Source organism: Nyctibius grandis, chromosome 10, assembly GCF_013368605.1.
Source record: "Nyctibius grandis isolate bNycGra1 chromosome 10, bNycGra1.pri, whole genome shotgun sequence".
NCBI classification, from domain to species: Eukaryota; Metazoa; Chordata; class Aves; order Nyctibiiformes; family Nyctibiidae; genus Nyctibius; species Nyctibius grandis.
This window is the reverse complement of record NC_090667.1, coordinates 17,056,062-17,073,305: the sequence shown is the minus strand read 5'-3', so window position 1 is coordinate 17,073,305 and position 17,244 is coordinate 17,056,062. Positions and strand designations below refer to the sequence as shown.

The 17,244-nt window shown below is 57.2% G+C and overlaps 2 protein-coding genes across 2 annotated transcripts; both read left to right on the top strand.

Annotated features, from left to right (window-relative positions):
- The first annotated feature begins 2,508 nt into the window (after window positions 1-2,508).
- On the top strand, window positions 2,509-9,749 carry LOC137668091 (uncharacterized). Its single transcript, XM_068409384.1, has 4 exons — window positions 2,509-2,620; window positions 2,787-2,997; window positions 6,006-6,162; window positions 9,223-9,749. Exons 3-4 carry the CDS (start codon window positions 6,048-6,050, stop codon window positions 9,747-9,749), a joined length of 642 nt encoding a protein of 213 aa, XP_068265485.1. The 5' UTR covers window positions 2,509-2,620; window positions 2,787-2,997; window positions 6,006-6,047.
- A 162-nt stretch (window positions 9,750-9,911) lies between these two features.
- On the top strand, window positions 9,912-16,718 carry ARHGAP36 (Rho GTPase activating protein 36). The gene is given in 12 exon segments (XM_068409383.1): window positions 9,912-9,919; window positions 10,596-10,755; window positions 11,528-11,539; window positions 11,542-11,724; window positions 11,991-12,047; window positions 12,505-12,561; window positions 12,563-12,617; window positions 12,620-12,655; window positions 13,192-13,340; window positions 14,346-14,516; window positions 15,332-15,429; window positions 16,092-16,718. Coding segments are annotated over 12 exon segments (1,125 nt in total). The 3' UTR covers window positions 16,231-16,718.
- Window positions 16,719-17,244: the final 526 nt, after the last annotated feature.

The window sequence follows — 17,244 nt, the reverse complement described above, 5'->3', positions numbered from 1 at the left end:
GCACAGTGTGTTGACTCTCTGTTTTGCCAATGTTGTATGTGTTTTGTGTGCCCAAATCTCTCATCCTGTACCTTCTTTTTACTGGTAGGAACAGCCATAGACTGTCCTCTGAAACAACAAAGAGGCGTTTTCTGGTTTCTAGAACCACCAAAAGCTAAAAAAAAAAAGGCATTTTTTTAGACATTTCTATGATTAAAACCTGAGGTATGTTTAAACGTAAGATTTGATGGCTCAGAGTTCTCTGAGCCAAACAGTTGGTTCTTTTTCATGCTGTTTTCTCTACTACTGGTTTAACAGTTCAAGCTAAGGTGAAGGCAGTGTCTCCAGGAGCCGAGTGTGATCGTGGCAGTGCCACTGGTGGTCTGTGCATCGCAGGGTCAGTCTGTAAATAATTTTTTACTTGGGAAGGGGAATTTAATTTTCTGTTGATCTGGGTGGAGCAGAGAGCCTACATCAGAGCTCTGTTTTAGTGATGGATTTCTCCACCCACTTTGCTTTGGAGACTGAGCTTCTGGCAGTGCTGCAAGCAGCACGGACTTTTCTCCTCCTGAATCTTCCCAAGGGCTGTTCCTTGTGTTCTCAGTAAATGCCAGGCTCCTTCCCAACCCTCTGCAGAAGGTTATAGAGTCATAGAATGGTTTGGGTTGGAAGGGACCTTAAAGATCATCTAGTTCCAACCCCCCTGCCACAGGCAGGGACACCTTTCCTCTAGACCAGGGACACCTTTCCTCTAGGCCTAGTAAGATGTAGGGTAAAATACCTCAGCCCATTGATCCAGCCTGTCCCAATCCCTCTGCGGAGCCTTCCCACCCTCACGCAGATCAACACTCCCACCCAGCTTGGTGTCATCTGTGAACTGACTGAGGATACACTCAATCCCCTTGTCCAGATCATTGATAAAGGTTGTTAACAGAGCTGGCCCCAGTACTCAGCCCCGGGGGAGCACCACTTGGGACGAGCTGCCAAATGGATTGTCAAGCTCTAGACAGTCGAAACACACCCCAACACAGGGCCACCCCCCGCCTCTCCCACCTTGCCCATCCCTTCTGATGGAGTTTGCAAGCCATCCATGCAGCACTCCAGTTGTGTGGGTCAGCCCAGCAGGTTTTGGTGACAGGGACTTGTCACCATTGCCCCCTAATCCCTTTGGTCACTGTGTTCAGCCAGGTGAGAGAGGACAGGGCAGTGTGTGTTCAGCAGAGACCTTTCCTTAGGAAATATGGGGAACAAAACTTCAGCAAACGGGGGTGTTTCAGAGCCTGGATGGCAGGACACGGTCAGAGCACAGCGGGGTCGGGAAAGGCAGGTCCTTGGCTCTGCGTCCCGAGGAGATCAGCTGGACGAGCCGGGTTGCGGTGGCTGGGCTGATCCTACAATGTGGACACTGATGCAGCAGGAGGAGTCATCGGGCTCCAGCCCTCCCGCGTGTCGGCTGCAGGGTGGGAGCTGTGACATGGGCAGCAGGAGACCCGCGCTGGGGGAGCTGGTGTGGCTGGGGGAGCTCCTCCGAGGGGGGCCCGGACTCTTCTGCGGCGTCATGGTGGACCAGGCGGGTTCTGTGGGGCAGCGGGAGGGAGCGGAGCTGGGACCTGCAGAGCAACAGCTCTGTGCTGTAAAGGCAAGGAAGGGGCCAGAAGAGTCCTGGGTCCTGCTTCTCCCCCTCTCCAGGCTTCCTTTACCAAGGTCCTTCCAGTGGGGCTGAGGTTTCCCTGAAACCTTGTGTGCTCTTTGCCACCAGGAGAAATCCATCCTGCCCTTGGTCTCCCTGGATGGTGAGGAGGTGAGTGAGGTGCCGCTGCAGGTACCAGACCCTCTCTGTCTCCAGGGGTGGGTGTCTCCTGCAGCTGCACTGGAAGCAGGTGAAAACCCTTCAGAGGAAATGTTCTCAGTAGTTGTGTCACTGCAGGTGAACGTTGTATTTTTAAGAAATAAACATTTTTTTATGGGCAAATCTTGGCCCTGCTGCTTTCTTTTTCTCACCTGGCTTACCTTGCCTGCTAGAGGAAAGGAGATGCTCCTTCCCAAGTCCTCTGCCAACGCGGGGCTTCGCTGTCCTGGTGGTAAATTTCAAGAGCACTCACAAATATCAGGCCAGCAAGTGTTCAGCAGCAAACGGCTGCGAAATGCTCCCTGCTCCCTCTCCAGCACCCTCTCATGTGTTACTCAACAGGCAGCGCATTCAAGGTCTGGGACCTTCGTCAAAGCACATGGAGTTGCCGCTTAGGGCAGCGTTTGGGGTGGACATCTGGTGCAGCAGCCCGGCTGCGGTCCCCGAGGTGCTCGTGGGTGTGTTAACGGGCGAGGAGGTGCTGGTTTTGGGCGTTACCACACGTCTGTGAGGGTCTGTAACCCCCCGCGTGCAGCACGCCGTACAAGATGCTCGCTGTACGTCTGTCCCATCAGGCTGGGAGCTCGCCAATGCCAGCGCTTTGCGGGGGACCTCTGTGGTCCCTCAGGCCCAGCCTGGAGACTCTGTCATCGTGGAGATGCTGTGATGGAGCAGCTGAGAGGTCTGCACGGAGAACCAGGGTGAAAACCATCCCCTGCCCTCGTTGGCCAGCGCCAGGCGGCACGTTGCCCTTTCAGGTGTCACCTCGGTGGGCGTCCTGGTTACTGACAGGTAAGAGTGGGGAAAGCACAGGGGTGGGGGGAGATGGATTGAGCAACGATGGGATCCCCTGCCAAGGCACAGGCACTGTCAGGCGTGGGAAGTGCTGGTCCTTCCCGTCTAACCCCACTCGCTCTCTCCACATAACCATGTTTCTGGCTCTCGTTTCTTTTGGCAGGAAATTCACGTTCTCATCACCCCTCTCCTCCCCTCGGCCGCGTCCAGCAGCAGCAGCGTCTCCTCCCCGGAGCTGCTCCTCCCGCCAGCAGCCGGGGAAGGTTCCCCCACCCGCTGCGCGAGACAGTGGAGACGCTGCCTTGAAAACCATCATCTTGGAGGAAGAGGAGAGAGCCCAGAGCCCCGGGTGCTGCGAGAAGGAGACGAGGAAGGTAAATGTCAGCCCTTCGCTGCAGCTGGGAAGGGAGTAACTTTGCTGAGCTGAGCCTTTTCCATGAGGTTAAATAAGCCCTGGTCCTAAAAATAAGTGGGGAAAGTCATTGCGGAGAGGAAGTGCCATGTTAACGCTCCCAGCAAAAGGCTTTTTATTTCTGTTTTAGAGTTGGTGAGATGCCTCCTACAGCATCCCCCTCTGTGAGGGTTTTCAGCGGGCTCTCCTGCCTGCCCGCTGCCGTCGGGGCTCCGCAGGGCATCGCCGAGCTGCCGTCGGGAGGGTGAAGCTGGCAGTGGTCCCCACTAGCTCGCTCCCAAGAAGCAAGGCTGGGTTTTTCGGGGTTGGCAGTTGAAGCAGGAGTTCATCACGAAGCTTGCGATGGGGGGGGGCATTTCACAGGGCTGTAGCACTCGTGGTAGGGGCAGATAAGCACCAGCCTGCCCTGACTTCTCCTTCCTGCTGTCCCTCCGTTCTGCTCCCCCCTAATCGGGTTTCCCCTCCTTGCCCCGAGGCAGCCGCATCCTCTGTGCCTCCGCTCCCCATCCCTCCCGCTCGGGCTGGGAGTGTGGGCTCTGCCCGGGGCCGTCGCCTTCGCCTGCAGAAGGGTAATGTCCTTCCACGTGTCTGTCTCGGGGCTGTCTGTCCGTCCTGCCCCGTCCTGCCGGGAGGCTCCTGCTCAGGCACCGCCGCTGCTCGTCCCTCCTTTCTGGCGTGGCAGAAACGCGTGAGCTATTGGATGGGCCGGGTTGGATGGGGCTTGGAGCAACCTGGTCTGGTGGGAGGTGTCCCATGGCAGGGGGGTTGGATTAGATGATCTTTAAGGTCCCTTCCAACCCAAACCCTTCTGTGATTCTATTCTACGGTGGCTGGCAGGTGGAGATGTTTGTGCCACCTTCTGTGCCCCCTCTTCCTGCCTGGGCTGTCCCAGGGGAGCTCATGTCCCAGGATCTCCACAAAGCTTGGTAGGACCAGTTAGTTAGTGTAGTTTAAGGCTGACCTCTCACACACAGCCCCATTGAGACAGTAAATGCAATACGTTCCTAAAGGGGTGCTTCTTCCTCCCACAGGTGTGTTTTTTCTGCAGGGTGGAAGTTATGAGAAGTGGGTATCACATTCGGGGCTGATGGCTGAGCTTGCCTTGGGAGGGAGCGCGGGGAGGGGCGGGGGGCTGTGGGGGGACAAAGCACACTGCAGAGCCTGGAGAACAGCTCCTGGAGTCCCCATCTCTGGAGGGGTTTAAGAAAAGCCTGGCCATGGCACTTAGTGCCCTGGTCTAGTTGCCATGGTGGTGTCAGGGCAATGGTTGGACTTGATGATCCCAGAGAGCTCTTCCAACCTGAGTGATTCCGTGATTCTGTGATGTCGTTTAGTAATTTAATAATGAAAAAGCCCCTTTTCAAGCGAGGGTGGCATCCCCCAGGCTCCAGACCCAGGTGGGTGTCAGTCCCGGAGCTGGCTGTCCGCAGGGCTGGCTGCTGTGGGAGCGGGGTCATGCCAGCCCTTCCTGGGCAATTTACCCCCGAGTCCAGCGCATGGACAGTGGTGGGCACCCGGGTACCCCGGCGTTAGGGGTGCTGAGCCGTGCCAGGCGTCTGGCCACGCTGCACCTCACGGGTGTCACCGCGGGCGAGCTGAGGAATATCATTTTTGTGACACGTCACGTTTCAGGAGTATCTTTGTCTTTAGCTGGATTCCCTTTTTTGGCATGCGGGGGAGTTCATAACAACTCATTTTTATATATATATTTTTTTTTTAAATACATGTAATTTTCTAAATATCTTTAGGGATTGAGAACGTGGCCAACAGAAACCCTGCCACAGCCAGCCGCCCTCCCGGGCCCCGCGGCGGAGGCGGGCGGTGGGTGCTGTGCGGAGGCTGGTCCAGGACCCGCTGCAGAGGTGCCGCCTTGTCCCACTCCGGCTGTTCTCACCCTCGTCACAGCTCAGTGTTAAGTATTGAATCAGGAAATAAACCAATTAAAAATGGGGGAAAAAAGGCAGTTTCTCTCACATGAGGTTTTGTAGCGCTTTGGAACACCTTGTGCCGTCTGTGTTTGGTGAGGAGCTGGTCGGACCTGCCTCCCTCCTGGCCTCGCTCACGTGGAGCCTGGTCTCGAGGCTGATGCCGGCCAGGAACTATGTTTCCATGGTGAAGATGGCCAAGTCCCAGCAGCAGGACCACTGTCCCTGCTCTGGCTAGCCAGGATGTGCCCCGTCCTGTGTATGTGAGCCTGATGGTGTCGGGCTTCATGGGCCAACAGAGCTGGAGTTGGCCAGGGAGCTCTCTTGCTGAGCCCTGAGGTTCCTCTGGGAGGTCTGGGAGCCAGGACTGAGATCCCCCACCCGCTCCCTGATGCCTCCAAGGCCTTTGCTTGGAAGGTCAAAGTGAGGTGGTGTGGCCGGGGCACGTACAGATCAGCTGGCTCTTGGGTGAGGTGAAGGAGCGAGTCCAGAGGCGGCCACGAAGATGCTCAGAGGGCTGGAGCACCTCTGCTCTGGAGACAGGCTGAGAGAGCTGGGGCTGTTCAGCCTGGAGAAGAGAAGGCTCCAGGGAGACCTTCTAGCACCTTCCAGTACCTGAAGGGGGTACAGGAAAGCTGGAGAGGGACTTTTTACAAGGGCATGGAGTGATGGGATGAGGGGGGACTGAGATGAGATATTGGAAGAAATTCTTTGCTGTGAGGGTGGTGAGACCCTGGCCCAGGTTGCCCAGAGAAGCTGTGGCTGCCCCCTCCCTGGCAGTGTTCAAGGCCAGGTTGGATGGGGCTTGGAGCAACCTGGTCTGGTGGAAGGTGTCCCTGCCTGTGACAGGGGGTTGGAACTAGATGGTCTTTAAGGTCCCTCCCAACCCAAACTGTTCTGTGATTCTAAGGTCCATTCTAAGGAGGGCCAAGCATCTCCTGCACTTGCACAGACACCCTGGGGTGTTTCCAGCAGCTTCTCCCCTCAAACAGGTGTCTCAGTGATGTGCTCCTCGCTCTTTTATTTTTATATGTATGTTTTTCAGAGGACCTTGATCTCAGCTCTTCTGCCAGGACGCAGCAGCAGGATGCAGCCCGTGCCCCTGCACAGCCTCTCGGAGCTGGAGCGAGCCAGCCTGCAGGAGCTCGCGCTCTACCAGCTGCAGGAGAAGCTGCGCCTCGGAGACCTCAGCCTGGCTAAAGGTAGAGGGTGGGAGAGGAGGGCTGAGGGCTGAGCCGTCACCACGCTTCAGAACACGGGGTGATGTTTATGGAAAGACATTGGTGACACATTTTGGTCCATTTTATTGTTTCCTGCTTTGGCCGGAGCCTCGAAGGCTCAATCAGCCTCTTGAGGAGGGTTCGTGTGTCCGTCGGAGTGTGAGAATGTGACCCTGCCTGTTGTCTGCCGTGATCCCCCTAATCCGAACCAGATGCTTGGCGAGGGCTTCCAGTGGGACTGTCTTAGTGCCGTTGGGATGGGACAAACTTTGGATTGATGTCCAGCACAGAGTCCTGCTGCTGGGATGGGGCTTATGCAAGGCCAGGAGACGTGCTCCTGAAACTAATGGGCAGATAAATATAGAAGCTCCACAGGGACTGAGCTCTGTGCTGCCCTCCGTAGACACACAGGCATTGTCTGGGTTCCCACACTGTCCCCTGGTGTCTACAAACCTGGCACCTCCCCACCCGTACCCGTTCCTCAGGAGGGGACAGACCAGCCTCCTCTGCCCTGGCCATATTTCGGTGTCCCAGCAGGGCAGGAGGTGCCTCCAGCTCACCAGCCCTTGGGTCGTGGGGTCCCAGCAGCCTGGGGCAGCTGGGGCTGGGACCCCCCAGGGATGGACCCCCCCATCTCTGGGGACCTGCCCCAGGGAAGGAGCTTTTCCTAATGCCCAGCCTCAGCCTCATACTGGACAGCAAGTACTTGGGGTGACGTCCAAGTTTGATTTCCTGTCTTAATATTTGGAAGATTTCATGCAACGAAATGGCTTCAAGGAAAGGGAGAAAGCTGTCCTCTCCTTCCCAGAGCTCCCAGTTGCCCCAGGGCTGTGGCACCAGCCACCACAGACTGCCTTCCAGTCCCTGGGGGACTCTGACCACAAACATCCTGGTTCCTTTGCTTTTTTTTTTTTCCTTTGAGCTGTTGTGGTCCCATTTTCAGTGACACCCTGCAGCAGCAGCAGCTTCTGGTGCCAAGAAACCCCCATGGTCTTTCCTTCCGTGCTGTTGTGTGCTGCCTTTTGCCCCATGGGCTCCTCTCTCCCTGCGGGATGAGTGCGGGGGACTGCAAAGTCCTGATCTCATCCTCGTGTGTGTTTGGACACCGCTCTCCTCACCTGGCTTTGGAAGGGGAATCCCTCCTCCCTTCTGTCCATCTTGGCACCCTTTAGACTTCTCTCCACTCGTTGCTTTTTTGCAGAGGGTCACTGTGAGATGCTGAGGATGAGCTGTGGACCTGTTGCACCTCCATTGTCCCACCCCAGGGTTTTAAGGGAAGTTCATGTTGTTTGGAAATGCCCGAATTTGGGCTGCACCATCTCCGTTTGGGTCCACCCGTCTGTCCTTGCTCCGCAGCACCTACCCACGTGGAATTCCTGCCTCCTTTAGCAAACAGCCATCGCACGGGTGTTACTATTCTCCTCGAGGAAAAGGTGCTCAGCACCTTTTAATCCTCGTGCCTCCAGGTACCTAGGTGATGAGGATCATGGGGTGTGCATCCCCTTGTGAACCATCTTTTGGGGCAGCCTTCAGCTTTGATGCCCTCTGGGCTGTTCTCCTTCTGACAGTCCTCACTCATTCAATCCCAACAAACCCCTGCAGCGTCTCAGACCCTACAGCAAACAGCTGTAGGACCCTCCTGAGCTGCAGAGCAAACACAACGTGGGCTCTGCGTCTCCTTCTGGCCAAGCCTGCAGGACCAAGACTGTGGTTCAAGCAGGAGATGACCAAGAAAGGTGAAACCTTTGAAGGATGCACAGCATCGAGCTTGCTCTGATGCATCTCAGTGAAAAGTTGTCCTCATCTCCTGGCTTTGTAGGGGATCGTACGTGTTGCTCTGTCACGGAGATACCAGCTGAGGCTTTCTGGGCAGGGGAACCCTGATGATTGCTTCATCTCCTGCCTCCTAGGTTGCTTCCCCTAGGAACATCTGCACGGCTTTAGGAGCGGGGCGTTGTGCTGACGCTGAGCCCCAGCACGTTGGGTCACCCCTCCTAAGCCTGTGCTGAAGCAGTGGAGCTTTGCTGGCCTTGTGTTTCCTTAGCTGAGTTTTGTCTCCAAGGTTGTTCTTCATCTTCCTGCGCTCTGGTTTGAATGAAACAACACGTACGGTGCCGCGTGGTCATTGCTGTGGGCTCCCTTTCAGGCACGTGTTGCTCGTGCAACTTTCAATAGCTTCTAAACCTCACAGAATAACCCAAACAGTGACATGAGCTGCGTCTAGGAAGAGAATTCCTTAGGAATTAGGAGCATGAGCCAGAACAGGACAATCTGTCCTGGGTTTGGGGTGGGCAGTGAACGAGTTCTCAGCTCATTGACTGCGACCAGACGTGGCTGGTGTCCCTGGACGTACAACGTGGGGGACCCTCGGGAGCGGGGCTTGGCTCGTAGGACCAGTATGGGGTTTCTGGTGGCGGGTGTTGTGTCTAACTCCACTTGTCTGTGCTCTGGAGAACATTCACAAAAGCTTTCTGGGGGCTGCATTCCTTTTCCAGCGTTGGTACCAGACCTCTGAGGATGAATTAAGGCGGCTTTCTGAGTCCCCTAAGTAATTGCTGGGAGATCATCGTTAACACCAAGTCATGTATGACACGGACACGGGATTTAAGGCGGCCAGAAACAGCTTTAAGCTCCAGCCTTTGGACAGCTGTGGCTTTTCCACTGCTCTTGACCCACGTGCTGGTGGCTGGTCTTGGCTGCTCACCGCACTCAGTGCACAGACCGTGTCCGGTGGCTGCTGTGGCATCAGGCGTTTCCCCCCGTGGGGCACGGCCAGGGTGGCACCAGGAGGGGTGGCTGGGGCTCGTTGGGCCCCTGTTTTGGGACGCCAGGTAATTTGCTGGCTGCCTGGTGGCTCCTGTGCCCTGACCCGTAGCGTTGGGCATTGCTGGATGGCGCGTCTGGGTACCGAGGCATTGGTGAGCCCTGATGGAGGGAGGTTCACGGGGCTGTGGTCTGAGCCAGGAGGGGCGAATCTTTATGGGGAGACTGTGCTAAAGCCACCTCACGATGCAGACCCTTTGCTTGCTTTTCTCCTCGCAGTCGGACCTAAAGGCAGCAAATCCATCCGCCAGAAACTGGAGAGCTTCTCGAAGGAGAGGAAAGGTGAGCAGCACCCTTTTCCCCGGGTTTTTGGTCCCTGCTCTCAGAGGGAACTGGGGATTTTTGATGGGGCTGAGCTGGGAGGTGCCAGGGTGCCTTGTGCCGTGGTGGTTTGCTGGTGTAACAGTGCGTACGGGAGCGTGCGAGGGGCTGGAAGAGGTGGATGTGTGTGTGCCCAACATGTGTGTGCCCGATGTGTGTTTGTAGGGAGGTACACGGATGGATATTTGTCTGCCCCTTTTAACCCTGGTCTTGCTCTTCGTGTTCTGCTTTATTGTCCCTTGGAGGACGGCAGCCACCAACCTGGGGACGCAGCCGGCAGAGCACGGCCTGATTTTCTCCCACCAGTACAAAGTCCACTCGAGGAAATCACTCAGCAGCAGTCTGATATTTTACTAAATGCATTTGTGGCTTGTAGTCCGGCTGCAAAACCCCTTGGCCCAGGGTGGTGCGGAGGCTGGGGGTAAGGAGAGCTCTCCTTGCGTCGGCACGGAGGGGGAAAAGCCATTAGTACCAGGAGTACTAATAGCTGGTGCAAACCCTGTAGAAAACCAGAGGTTATAATTTGGTAAGAATCTTTTGTATCAAATATTTCTGGTGATTCCTGAAGTCTCCGCTGTGGCGTCTTCATGAAGCTGTAACCAATAAAAGGAAGGAAAGCTCAGGAAAAACTGGCTGCAACAAGCACCTTGGTGGAGGCTGGTTTTCCTGCCGTCTTCCCAGCTCCCCTGCGTCTCCCTCCTCTTCCTCCAGCATGCTGTATCCCACGCCGTGCCCTCCCCGCTCCCTGAGCCCCACCACGCAGGAGCAGCAGCACCCAGGGTCCTCGGGGCTCTTCCCCCCCACCCCAGGCACTCCTGGCTGGGGGGAGCAGGAGGGGACAGGGCAGGCAGGCACTGATAGCTGCAGGGCTGCCGTCCTGGAGTTACGCTGCAGATCCCCTTGTCATGGACTGAATCAGTTTTACGTGTTGTCCTCCTCACCCTCCTGCTGCTGGTTACCTGTGCAGGACCCTGGGATTCCCTCACTGTGCAGCTTCCTCTCATTCAGGTTGGACATTAGGAAGCATTTCTTCTCAGCAAGGGTCATTAGCCATTGGAAGGGGCTGCCCAGGGAGGTGGTGGAGTCACCATCTCTGGATGTGTTTAAGAAAAGCCTGGACATGGCACTTAGTGCCCTGGTCTAGTTGCCATGGTGGTGTCAGGGCAATGGTTGGACTCGATGATCCCAGAGGGCTCTTCAACCTGGTTGATTCTGTGATTCTGTTTTCTCCTGTAGTGATACTTTCCCATTTCTCCCACGTTTGTCCCCAGACTGCTCCCTCAGGCCTTCGGGATCCCGCTCGCCCAAGTCATCGCCAACGACCGTGCCTACAGGCAGCTGCAGGACGCGGTGACGAGGAGCCGCCGGCTCTGCCTGGAGGTGGAAGCCACCGTGACGAGGTTTCGGGCCTCAGAGGCAGAAGAGGTCCCCGTATGGGCAGGAGCTGGGGCCTGGTACCCTGCGGGGTCTGCCCGCAGGAGCCGCTTCCCCCACGTTCCTCGACCAGCAGCTCCCGGAGCCGGGCGGAGGGTATGGCTGCAAACGGGCCGCACTGGGATGGTGCTGGGGCTGGGGGAGGCTCCGACCTCGGCCATAAATACGTGTTCCCAGGGTCTTTTTCTTACAAGTAGGAGTTATTTGTGCTGCGTGCGGGGTCAGTCCCGCTCTGCCCTCAGGGGTGTGGGATGCCCCTGCTTCCCCCAAGAGGTGGAGAGGGCAAGGAGGATGCTGTGGCTGGTCAGCCTTGGCCACCCCGTCGGCTTTAGTCCCGTTCCACGGGAGGGGAGGTGGGTGATAGGGTGGGTTTGCTTTGCCTCGTCTCTTTGGGGCAGAGACCCGCTCCTGGAACCCCCGGGGTAAAGCAGCTCCCATACAGGTAACTAAACCCTGTGTATTGCGCAGCCAGAGGTGGAAGATCTGGGGGTGTTTCCTCTCTCCCCATGTCTGCGTGGGGTGTAAGGTCTGCCCAGGCTGTGTTTAGAAGCCCCTCACGCCAGGAGCAGAGCACGTAAACAACTGTGTGGAGGATGAAAGGGTCTCTGTGGTTCTCTCCCACCCCCAGCCAGGCTCTGTAGACCTCTGTGGTGGTTTGGGGGTGATGCCTCCATTCCCCTCCAACTGCTGAGCTCACAGCCATGCTGCTGCACTGGGATCTCACGGGGTCGTTCCTGCCACCCCCCAGATCGCCTCTGCTCCCTCTCAGGGCGCGATGTCCCGTGGGACTCCATCGCTGACCTGAGTGACAACACCTCCGAGCTGCTGGAGGCTCTGCAGTTGTCGCACTCCCGCGAGCTGGATCCGCGGAGGAGCCTGGGCAAGAAAAACACGTTGAGCCTCAACCCCATCACCTGGCAGGTCCCGCGGGTTGTGGAGAGCTGTTGCAGACACATCGAAACACACCGGTAAGCACGTGTGTCTCCAGCCAGGCGGCCTGTCCTTAACTCCCCTGCAAACCCCGCGTCTGGCTCAGTTGCTGTACAGACGGGATCTCTTCCCTCACCCCCCCGACAGCCCCAGAACATCTTATGGCTCCAAAACCTTTCTTTTTCCCCGCGCTGCCTCGTGTGTGGCACAAGGGACCTGCTCCCGTGACATTGGGGTGCTCCAAGGACAAGTCGGGGTGGCGGGGGCTGGGGGGATGCGCAGCACTAACCTGTCGCCTCCCAGGTCTCCAGACCGTGGGCATCTTCCGTGTTGGGAGCTCCAAGAAGAGAGTCCAGCAGGTAAAGTGAGCCCTTTACTGCACCCTCTGTAGCCGTGCCGCTTGTATGGGTGGGGGATGGATAAAGCAGAGTCGGCCTCTTCTCCCAGGCAACCAGTGATAGGACAAGAGGACACAGCCTCAAGCTTCGCCAGGGGAGGGTCAGGTTGGACATTAGGAAGCATTTTCTTCTCAGCAAGGGTCATTAGCCATTGGAAGGGGCTGCCCAGGGAGGTGGTGGAGTCCCTATCTCTGGAGGGGTTTAAGAAAAGCCTGGCCATGGCACTTAGTGCCATGGTCTAGTTGCCATGGTGGTGTCAGGGCAATGGTTGGACTCGATGATCCCAGAGGGCTCTTCCAACCTCATTGATTCTGTGATTCTGGTGACACTGCCATGGAGAGATCTGAAATCTCACAGGCACGTGCTGGAGGAGGAACTGAGCGTTGCTTTTATTCTTCTCCTCTCTTCCATCTCTAAGCTGAGGGAAGAGTTTGACCAAGGGCTGGATGTTTTCCTGGATGAGCATCAATGCGTTTCATGATGTGGCTGCTCTGCTCAAAGAGTTCCTCCGGGACCTGCCGGACCCGCTGATCCCAGGGAGCTCTACGCCGCCTTCCTCAGCACCGCCGGTGAGCCCCCCGCTGCGTGACCTCGGGAGCCAGCACCGGAGTGGGCTGCGGACCGCGCGGTCCCCCCTTCCCTCACCTGCCATCCGTCACACAGAGCTCTGGATGTCCCCCTGTGTCACACACACTCACACTAGACAGGCCGGGTGGCCCTGGACCGCGCGGGGGCTGGCGGTTGAACCCACAAATTCACACCCCACCACGTATAATTTTTCAACCGTTTGGCTCCAGGTCCTTCCTCCCCCGCCCTGGGCAGCGGTGGGCTCGGCGACGCGCTGCCCTGGCACCGCCGCGGGCACGCGCTGCGGGCTGTGCTTCATTTGATAATTGGGTTATAATCCTCTGGTCTAGGATGGTCTTTGATTATGGGGCTGTGGGATACCCCCCTCGCGAGGGTCTCCCAGAGCGCTTATCCCCGCGTGGAGGGGATGAAGGGCAGGACGCCAACCTGGCTCCCTCCAGAGCTCATTACCGCGGGTGTAAACGAGGGCTGGCAGCGCCGGGCAGGCGGGCACCCACGCTAATTGTTGTCTGCCCAGCCATGGCGGGCCCGGCGCAGCTGGCCGCCCTCCAGCTCCTGCTCTTCCTGCTGCCGCCCTGCCACAGCGACACGCTGCACCGGCTCCTGCGCTTCCTCGGCGAGGTGGCCCGGCACGCCGAGAGCTCCCGCAGCCCCGAAGGCCAGGAGGTAAGGGCTGGCACGGAGAAGGGGTTGCTCAGGCTTCGTTGGTTAAAACCGAGTAGAGCTTCCTGCGAGCCTAGGTGAATCCTTGGCTAAACCACACTGTTGATGAACCTCCTTGTCCCTGGCGGGTCTGGGTGGCTCTCACAGAATCCCAGAATCAATGAGGTTGGAAGAGCCCTCTGGGATCATCGAGTCCAACCGTTGCCCTGACACCACCATGGCAACTAGACCAGGGCACTAAGTGCCATGTCCAGTCTTGTCTTCAACCCCTCCAGAGATGGTGACTCCACCACCTCCCTGGGCAGCCCCTTCCAATGGCTAATGACCCTTGCTGAGAAGAAATGCTTCCTGATGTCCAACCTGACCCTCCCCTGGCCAAGCTTGAGGCTGTGTCCTCTTGTCCTATCGCTAGTTGCCTGGGAGAAGAGGCCGACTCCCACTGCGCTACAACCTCCCTTCAGGTAGTTGTAGACTGCACTAAGGTCACCTCTGAGCCTCCTCTTCTCCAGGCTAAACACCCCCAGCTCCCTCAGCCGTTCCTCTCGGTCCAGCTAAGGGATTTTGGGGGTTGCAGTAACCCCACAGAGACCTGGCTGTGTGTCCGTAGGCTCTTTTTGTGGACTAATTCTGGTTTTCCACCTCCAGCTTTCATGAAGGACTTACCATCATGCATTGAGGTGGGTTTTGGTTTCTCTGGACAATATGAGCTCTAAGTATCTCCATGATTCAGAGAGACTGGCCTTGTCCCGTAGTGTAGGATGGTATAGAAATATTGAAAGGTGAGGTAGGTGGGAATGGAGCCCTGATGCAGGGAGGGGGCGAGCGTGTGCTCCAGCACCACAAACCCTTTGTGCTGGCCCTGCCCCACCAGCTTGGAGAGGACCAAACTGGACCCAGGTCATCACCCCAGGCTCACTCAGCAGCTTGTGTTCCTGTCCTGGGGGGAATGAGGCTACCCTGGGACATCTCAGCTATAAGCTCCAACTTCCTTTTGTGCTTCCTTGCTAGATTCCTGGGAATAAAATGACAGTTTCAAACTTGGCCACAATCTTTGGTCCCAACATCCTTCAGAAAGAGAAGCCTGGAGAGAAAGACGCTGGTGCCGTGAGCTTTGAAGACAGCGCAGCCATCATCCTGGTGCTCCAGAGGCTGATCGAGCATCACCAGACCTTGTTCACGGTAGGTGAGGCTTTGTTGGGGAGATTCTCTAGACCCTAGAAGAGGGCATGGGCTGGAAGGCGATGGCATGGGGTGGGGATGCAGGTGTGGGGAGTCTGCACCAGCTGGGGAGGGCAGGGAAGAAGGGCATCACTTCAGATCTACCCTTCAGTGGATGATCTGGACCATCAGAGAGGCAGGGAGTGCTCATCCTGCCCTGGGGATGCATCGACCTGCAGTTCCCAAAAGCATCTTTGAGAGTCACATAAAGGTTCGTGTGGGCAGAGACCTGTGAGGCCTCCAGACCGACCAGATCCATGATCTGGGTCAGGGCTGCGGGCGGCGGGGGTTTACGTGCTCCCAGGGGTGGAGAGCTCTGACCTCTGTGGTCCTGTCCCAGGGCCACACCGCCCTCGGGGGAAGAATTTTCTCCTTGTCAGAAGTGCCCTTGTGCCTTGGGCTGTGCCCAGGCACCTCTGGGAAGGGGCTGGCTCCATCCTCTCCCCACCCTCCCTGGAGCAGCCAGACTACACTGAGCATTTCTCCTGGCCCTGGTTTTAGGAGAGGACCTGGGAAATTCCGGAGAAATACCAGAAAATTCCATTTCCTACAGACCTACAGGAATGTGACATTTCAGGTCCCCAAAAAGCCTTGTAGCAATTGTCAGGTCTACAGGGAGCCAGAGGACGGGGGTTAGCGTGGGGAAAGCAGGGGCTGAGATGCTGCTCAGAGCCTGGGAGATGTGGGGGACGTGACACCAAGGCGGTGGGTCTGTGAGCCCCTTCGCTGCCCTCGGCTGCCTCTGCTGTGAGCGAGGGTCTCTGTGTCCCTCCCAGGTCTCTCCAGAAACGCAACGTGACGTCCTAAGGCGGCTCTTTCAGACAGACCCCGATGTCATCGACCACCTCCTGCGCAGGAAGCTCAACGCCGTGCCGTAAGTCCCGCGGGGCTGCCAGCAAGTGACGGGCAAACCCTGCTCATCCTCCTGCCCGTCTCTCCTGGTCCTTCCACCACTCTCGGTCATGAACTCCTCAGCTAAACTCCCCCCCTTTCTGTGCCAACACCTACAGCTGAAGTGTCCCAGCTTTTCTGTCCCTTGGAGCCCCCATTCTCCTTTCCCTGTCCCCTGTGAGGCTGAGGGAGCTGGGGGTGTTTAGCCTGGAGAAGAGGAGGCTCAGAGGTGACCTTAGTGCAGTCTACAACTACCTGAAGGGAGGTTGTAGTGCAGTGGGAGTCGGCCTCTTCTCCCGGGCAACTAGCGATAGGACAAGAGGACACAGCCTCAAGCTTGGCCAGGGGAGGGTCAGGTTGGACATTAGGAAGCATTTCTTCTCAGCAAGGGTCATTAGCCATTGGAAGGGGCTGCCCAGGGAGGTGGTGGAGTCACCATCTCTGGAGGGGTTGAAGACAAGACTGGACATGGCACTTAGTGCCCTGGTCTAGTTGCCATGGTGGTGTCAGGGCAATGGTTGGACTCAATGATCCCAGAGGGCTCTTCCAACCTCACTGATTCTGTGATTCCTAGAGGCTGTTCAGGGTGTGGAGTGGGCAATAAAAGCCGTTTGCAGACAGCAGCTCTCTTTTATTGTTCCTTAGGAGCACAGGGAGTGAGGATTCACCGGAGGAGCAGGCTCCATCCCCGCTGCCTGGTTGTACCCGCACCCTGGAGAGCAGCTCGGTCTCCTCCGAGCTGTACAGCAGTGTCTCCTTCCTCAACCTGGACGTTGGCATCTAGCGAGCCTGGTCCCTCCAGGGACTGAACCTGGGCAGCTTCCCTGGGAAAAGCAGGTCCCCCATCCCACGTGGGAGGAGCGGAGGGAGCGTGGGGCATCTGTGGGAGCGTCTTTGCTTCCAGTAGCTGCGGTGGGGATGGGACACGCAGCTCAGCTTTGTGCCATTGGTGCTTTGGGATCCCCTTTACCGGGGGATGTCATGTCACGGCCTTGTGCGGAGAGGAAGCTCTCCTGGAGCCGAAGGAACCGCCATGGAGCTGAAGCAGCGGCACCATCGTTGCAAAGACACCCTGGCCTGCCATGTCCAGGGTGACTCCCAGCTTGGTGCTTCGTCTGAACCCGGGTTCCAAACTGCTCATTTTATAGACAGAAAACGCTGCGTCGACCCCAAAATGTACGGCTGGGGCAGTGAGAGGGAACAGTGTACCCTGAGGATTACAAACCCCGATCTTCCTTGAGTTAACACGCAGTAAATAGACCTTCTGGTGTATTTTATGGATTATGGTGTCTTTTCCTGGTCTTTGGCTGAGCAGTGTCTGGTTTGGTTTGTTCCTAGTCGGGAACAACTACCTGAAGGGAGGTTGTAGCGCAGTGGGAGTCGGCCTCTTCTCCTGGGCAACCAGCGATAGGACAAGAGGACACAGCCTCAAGCTTCGCCAGGGGAGGTTCAGGTTGGACATTAGGAAGCATTTCTTCTCAGCAAGGGTCATTAGCCATTGGAAGGGGCTGTCCAGGGAGGTGGTGGAGTCACCATCTCTGGAGGGGTTTAAGAAAAGCCTGGACATGGCCCTTAGTGCCCTGGTCTAGTTGCCATGGTGGTGTCAGGGCAATGGCTGGACTCGATGATCCCAGAGGACTCTTCCAACCTCATTGATTCTGTGATTCTGTGGGTGTTGGAAGTCGCTGCCAGTTACGTGCAAACGTTCATTTCTCACTGGTAGGGCAGGGACTGGGGGCCTGGGAGCGGCTGGGAGGTGACACCCCAGGGCAGGGGCTGCCACTGACTTGCTGGTGCC

Excerpts from the sequence above, each read along its gene's own strand:
- LOC137668091 (XM_068409384.1), top strand. The coding sequence starts at position 6,048 with ATGCAGCCCGTGCCCCTGCACAGCCTCTCGGAGCTGGAGCGAGCCAGC. Across the intron at positions 6,163-9,222 it reads AGACCTCAGCCTGGCTAAAG|TCGGACCTAAAGGCAGCAAA; the intron begins GTAGAGGGTGGG and ends TTCTCCTCGCAG.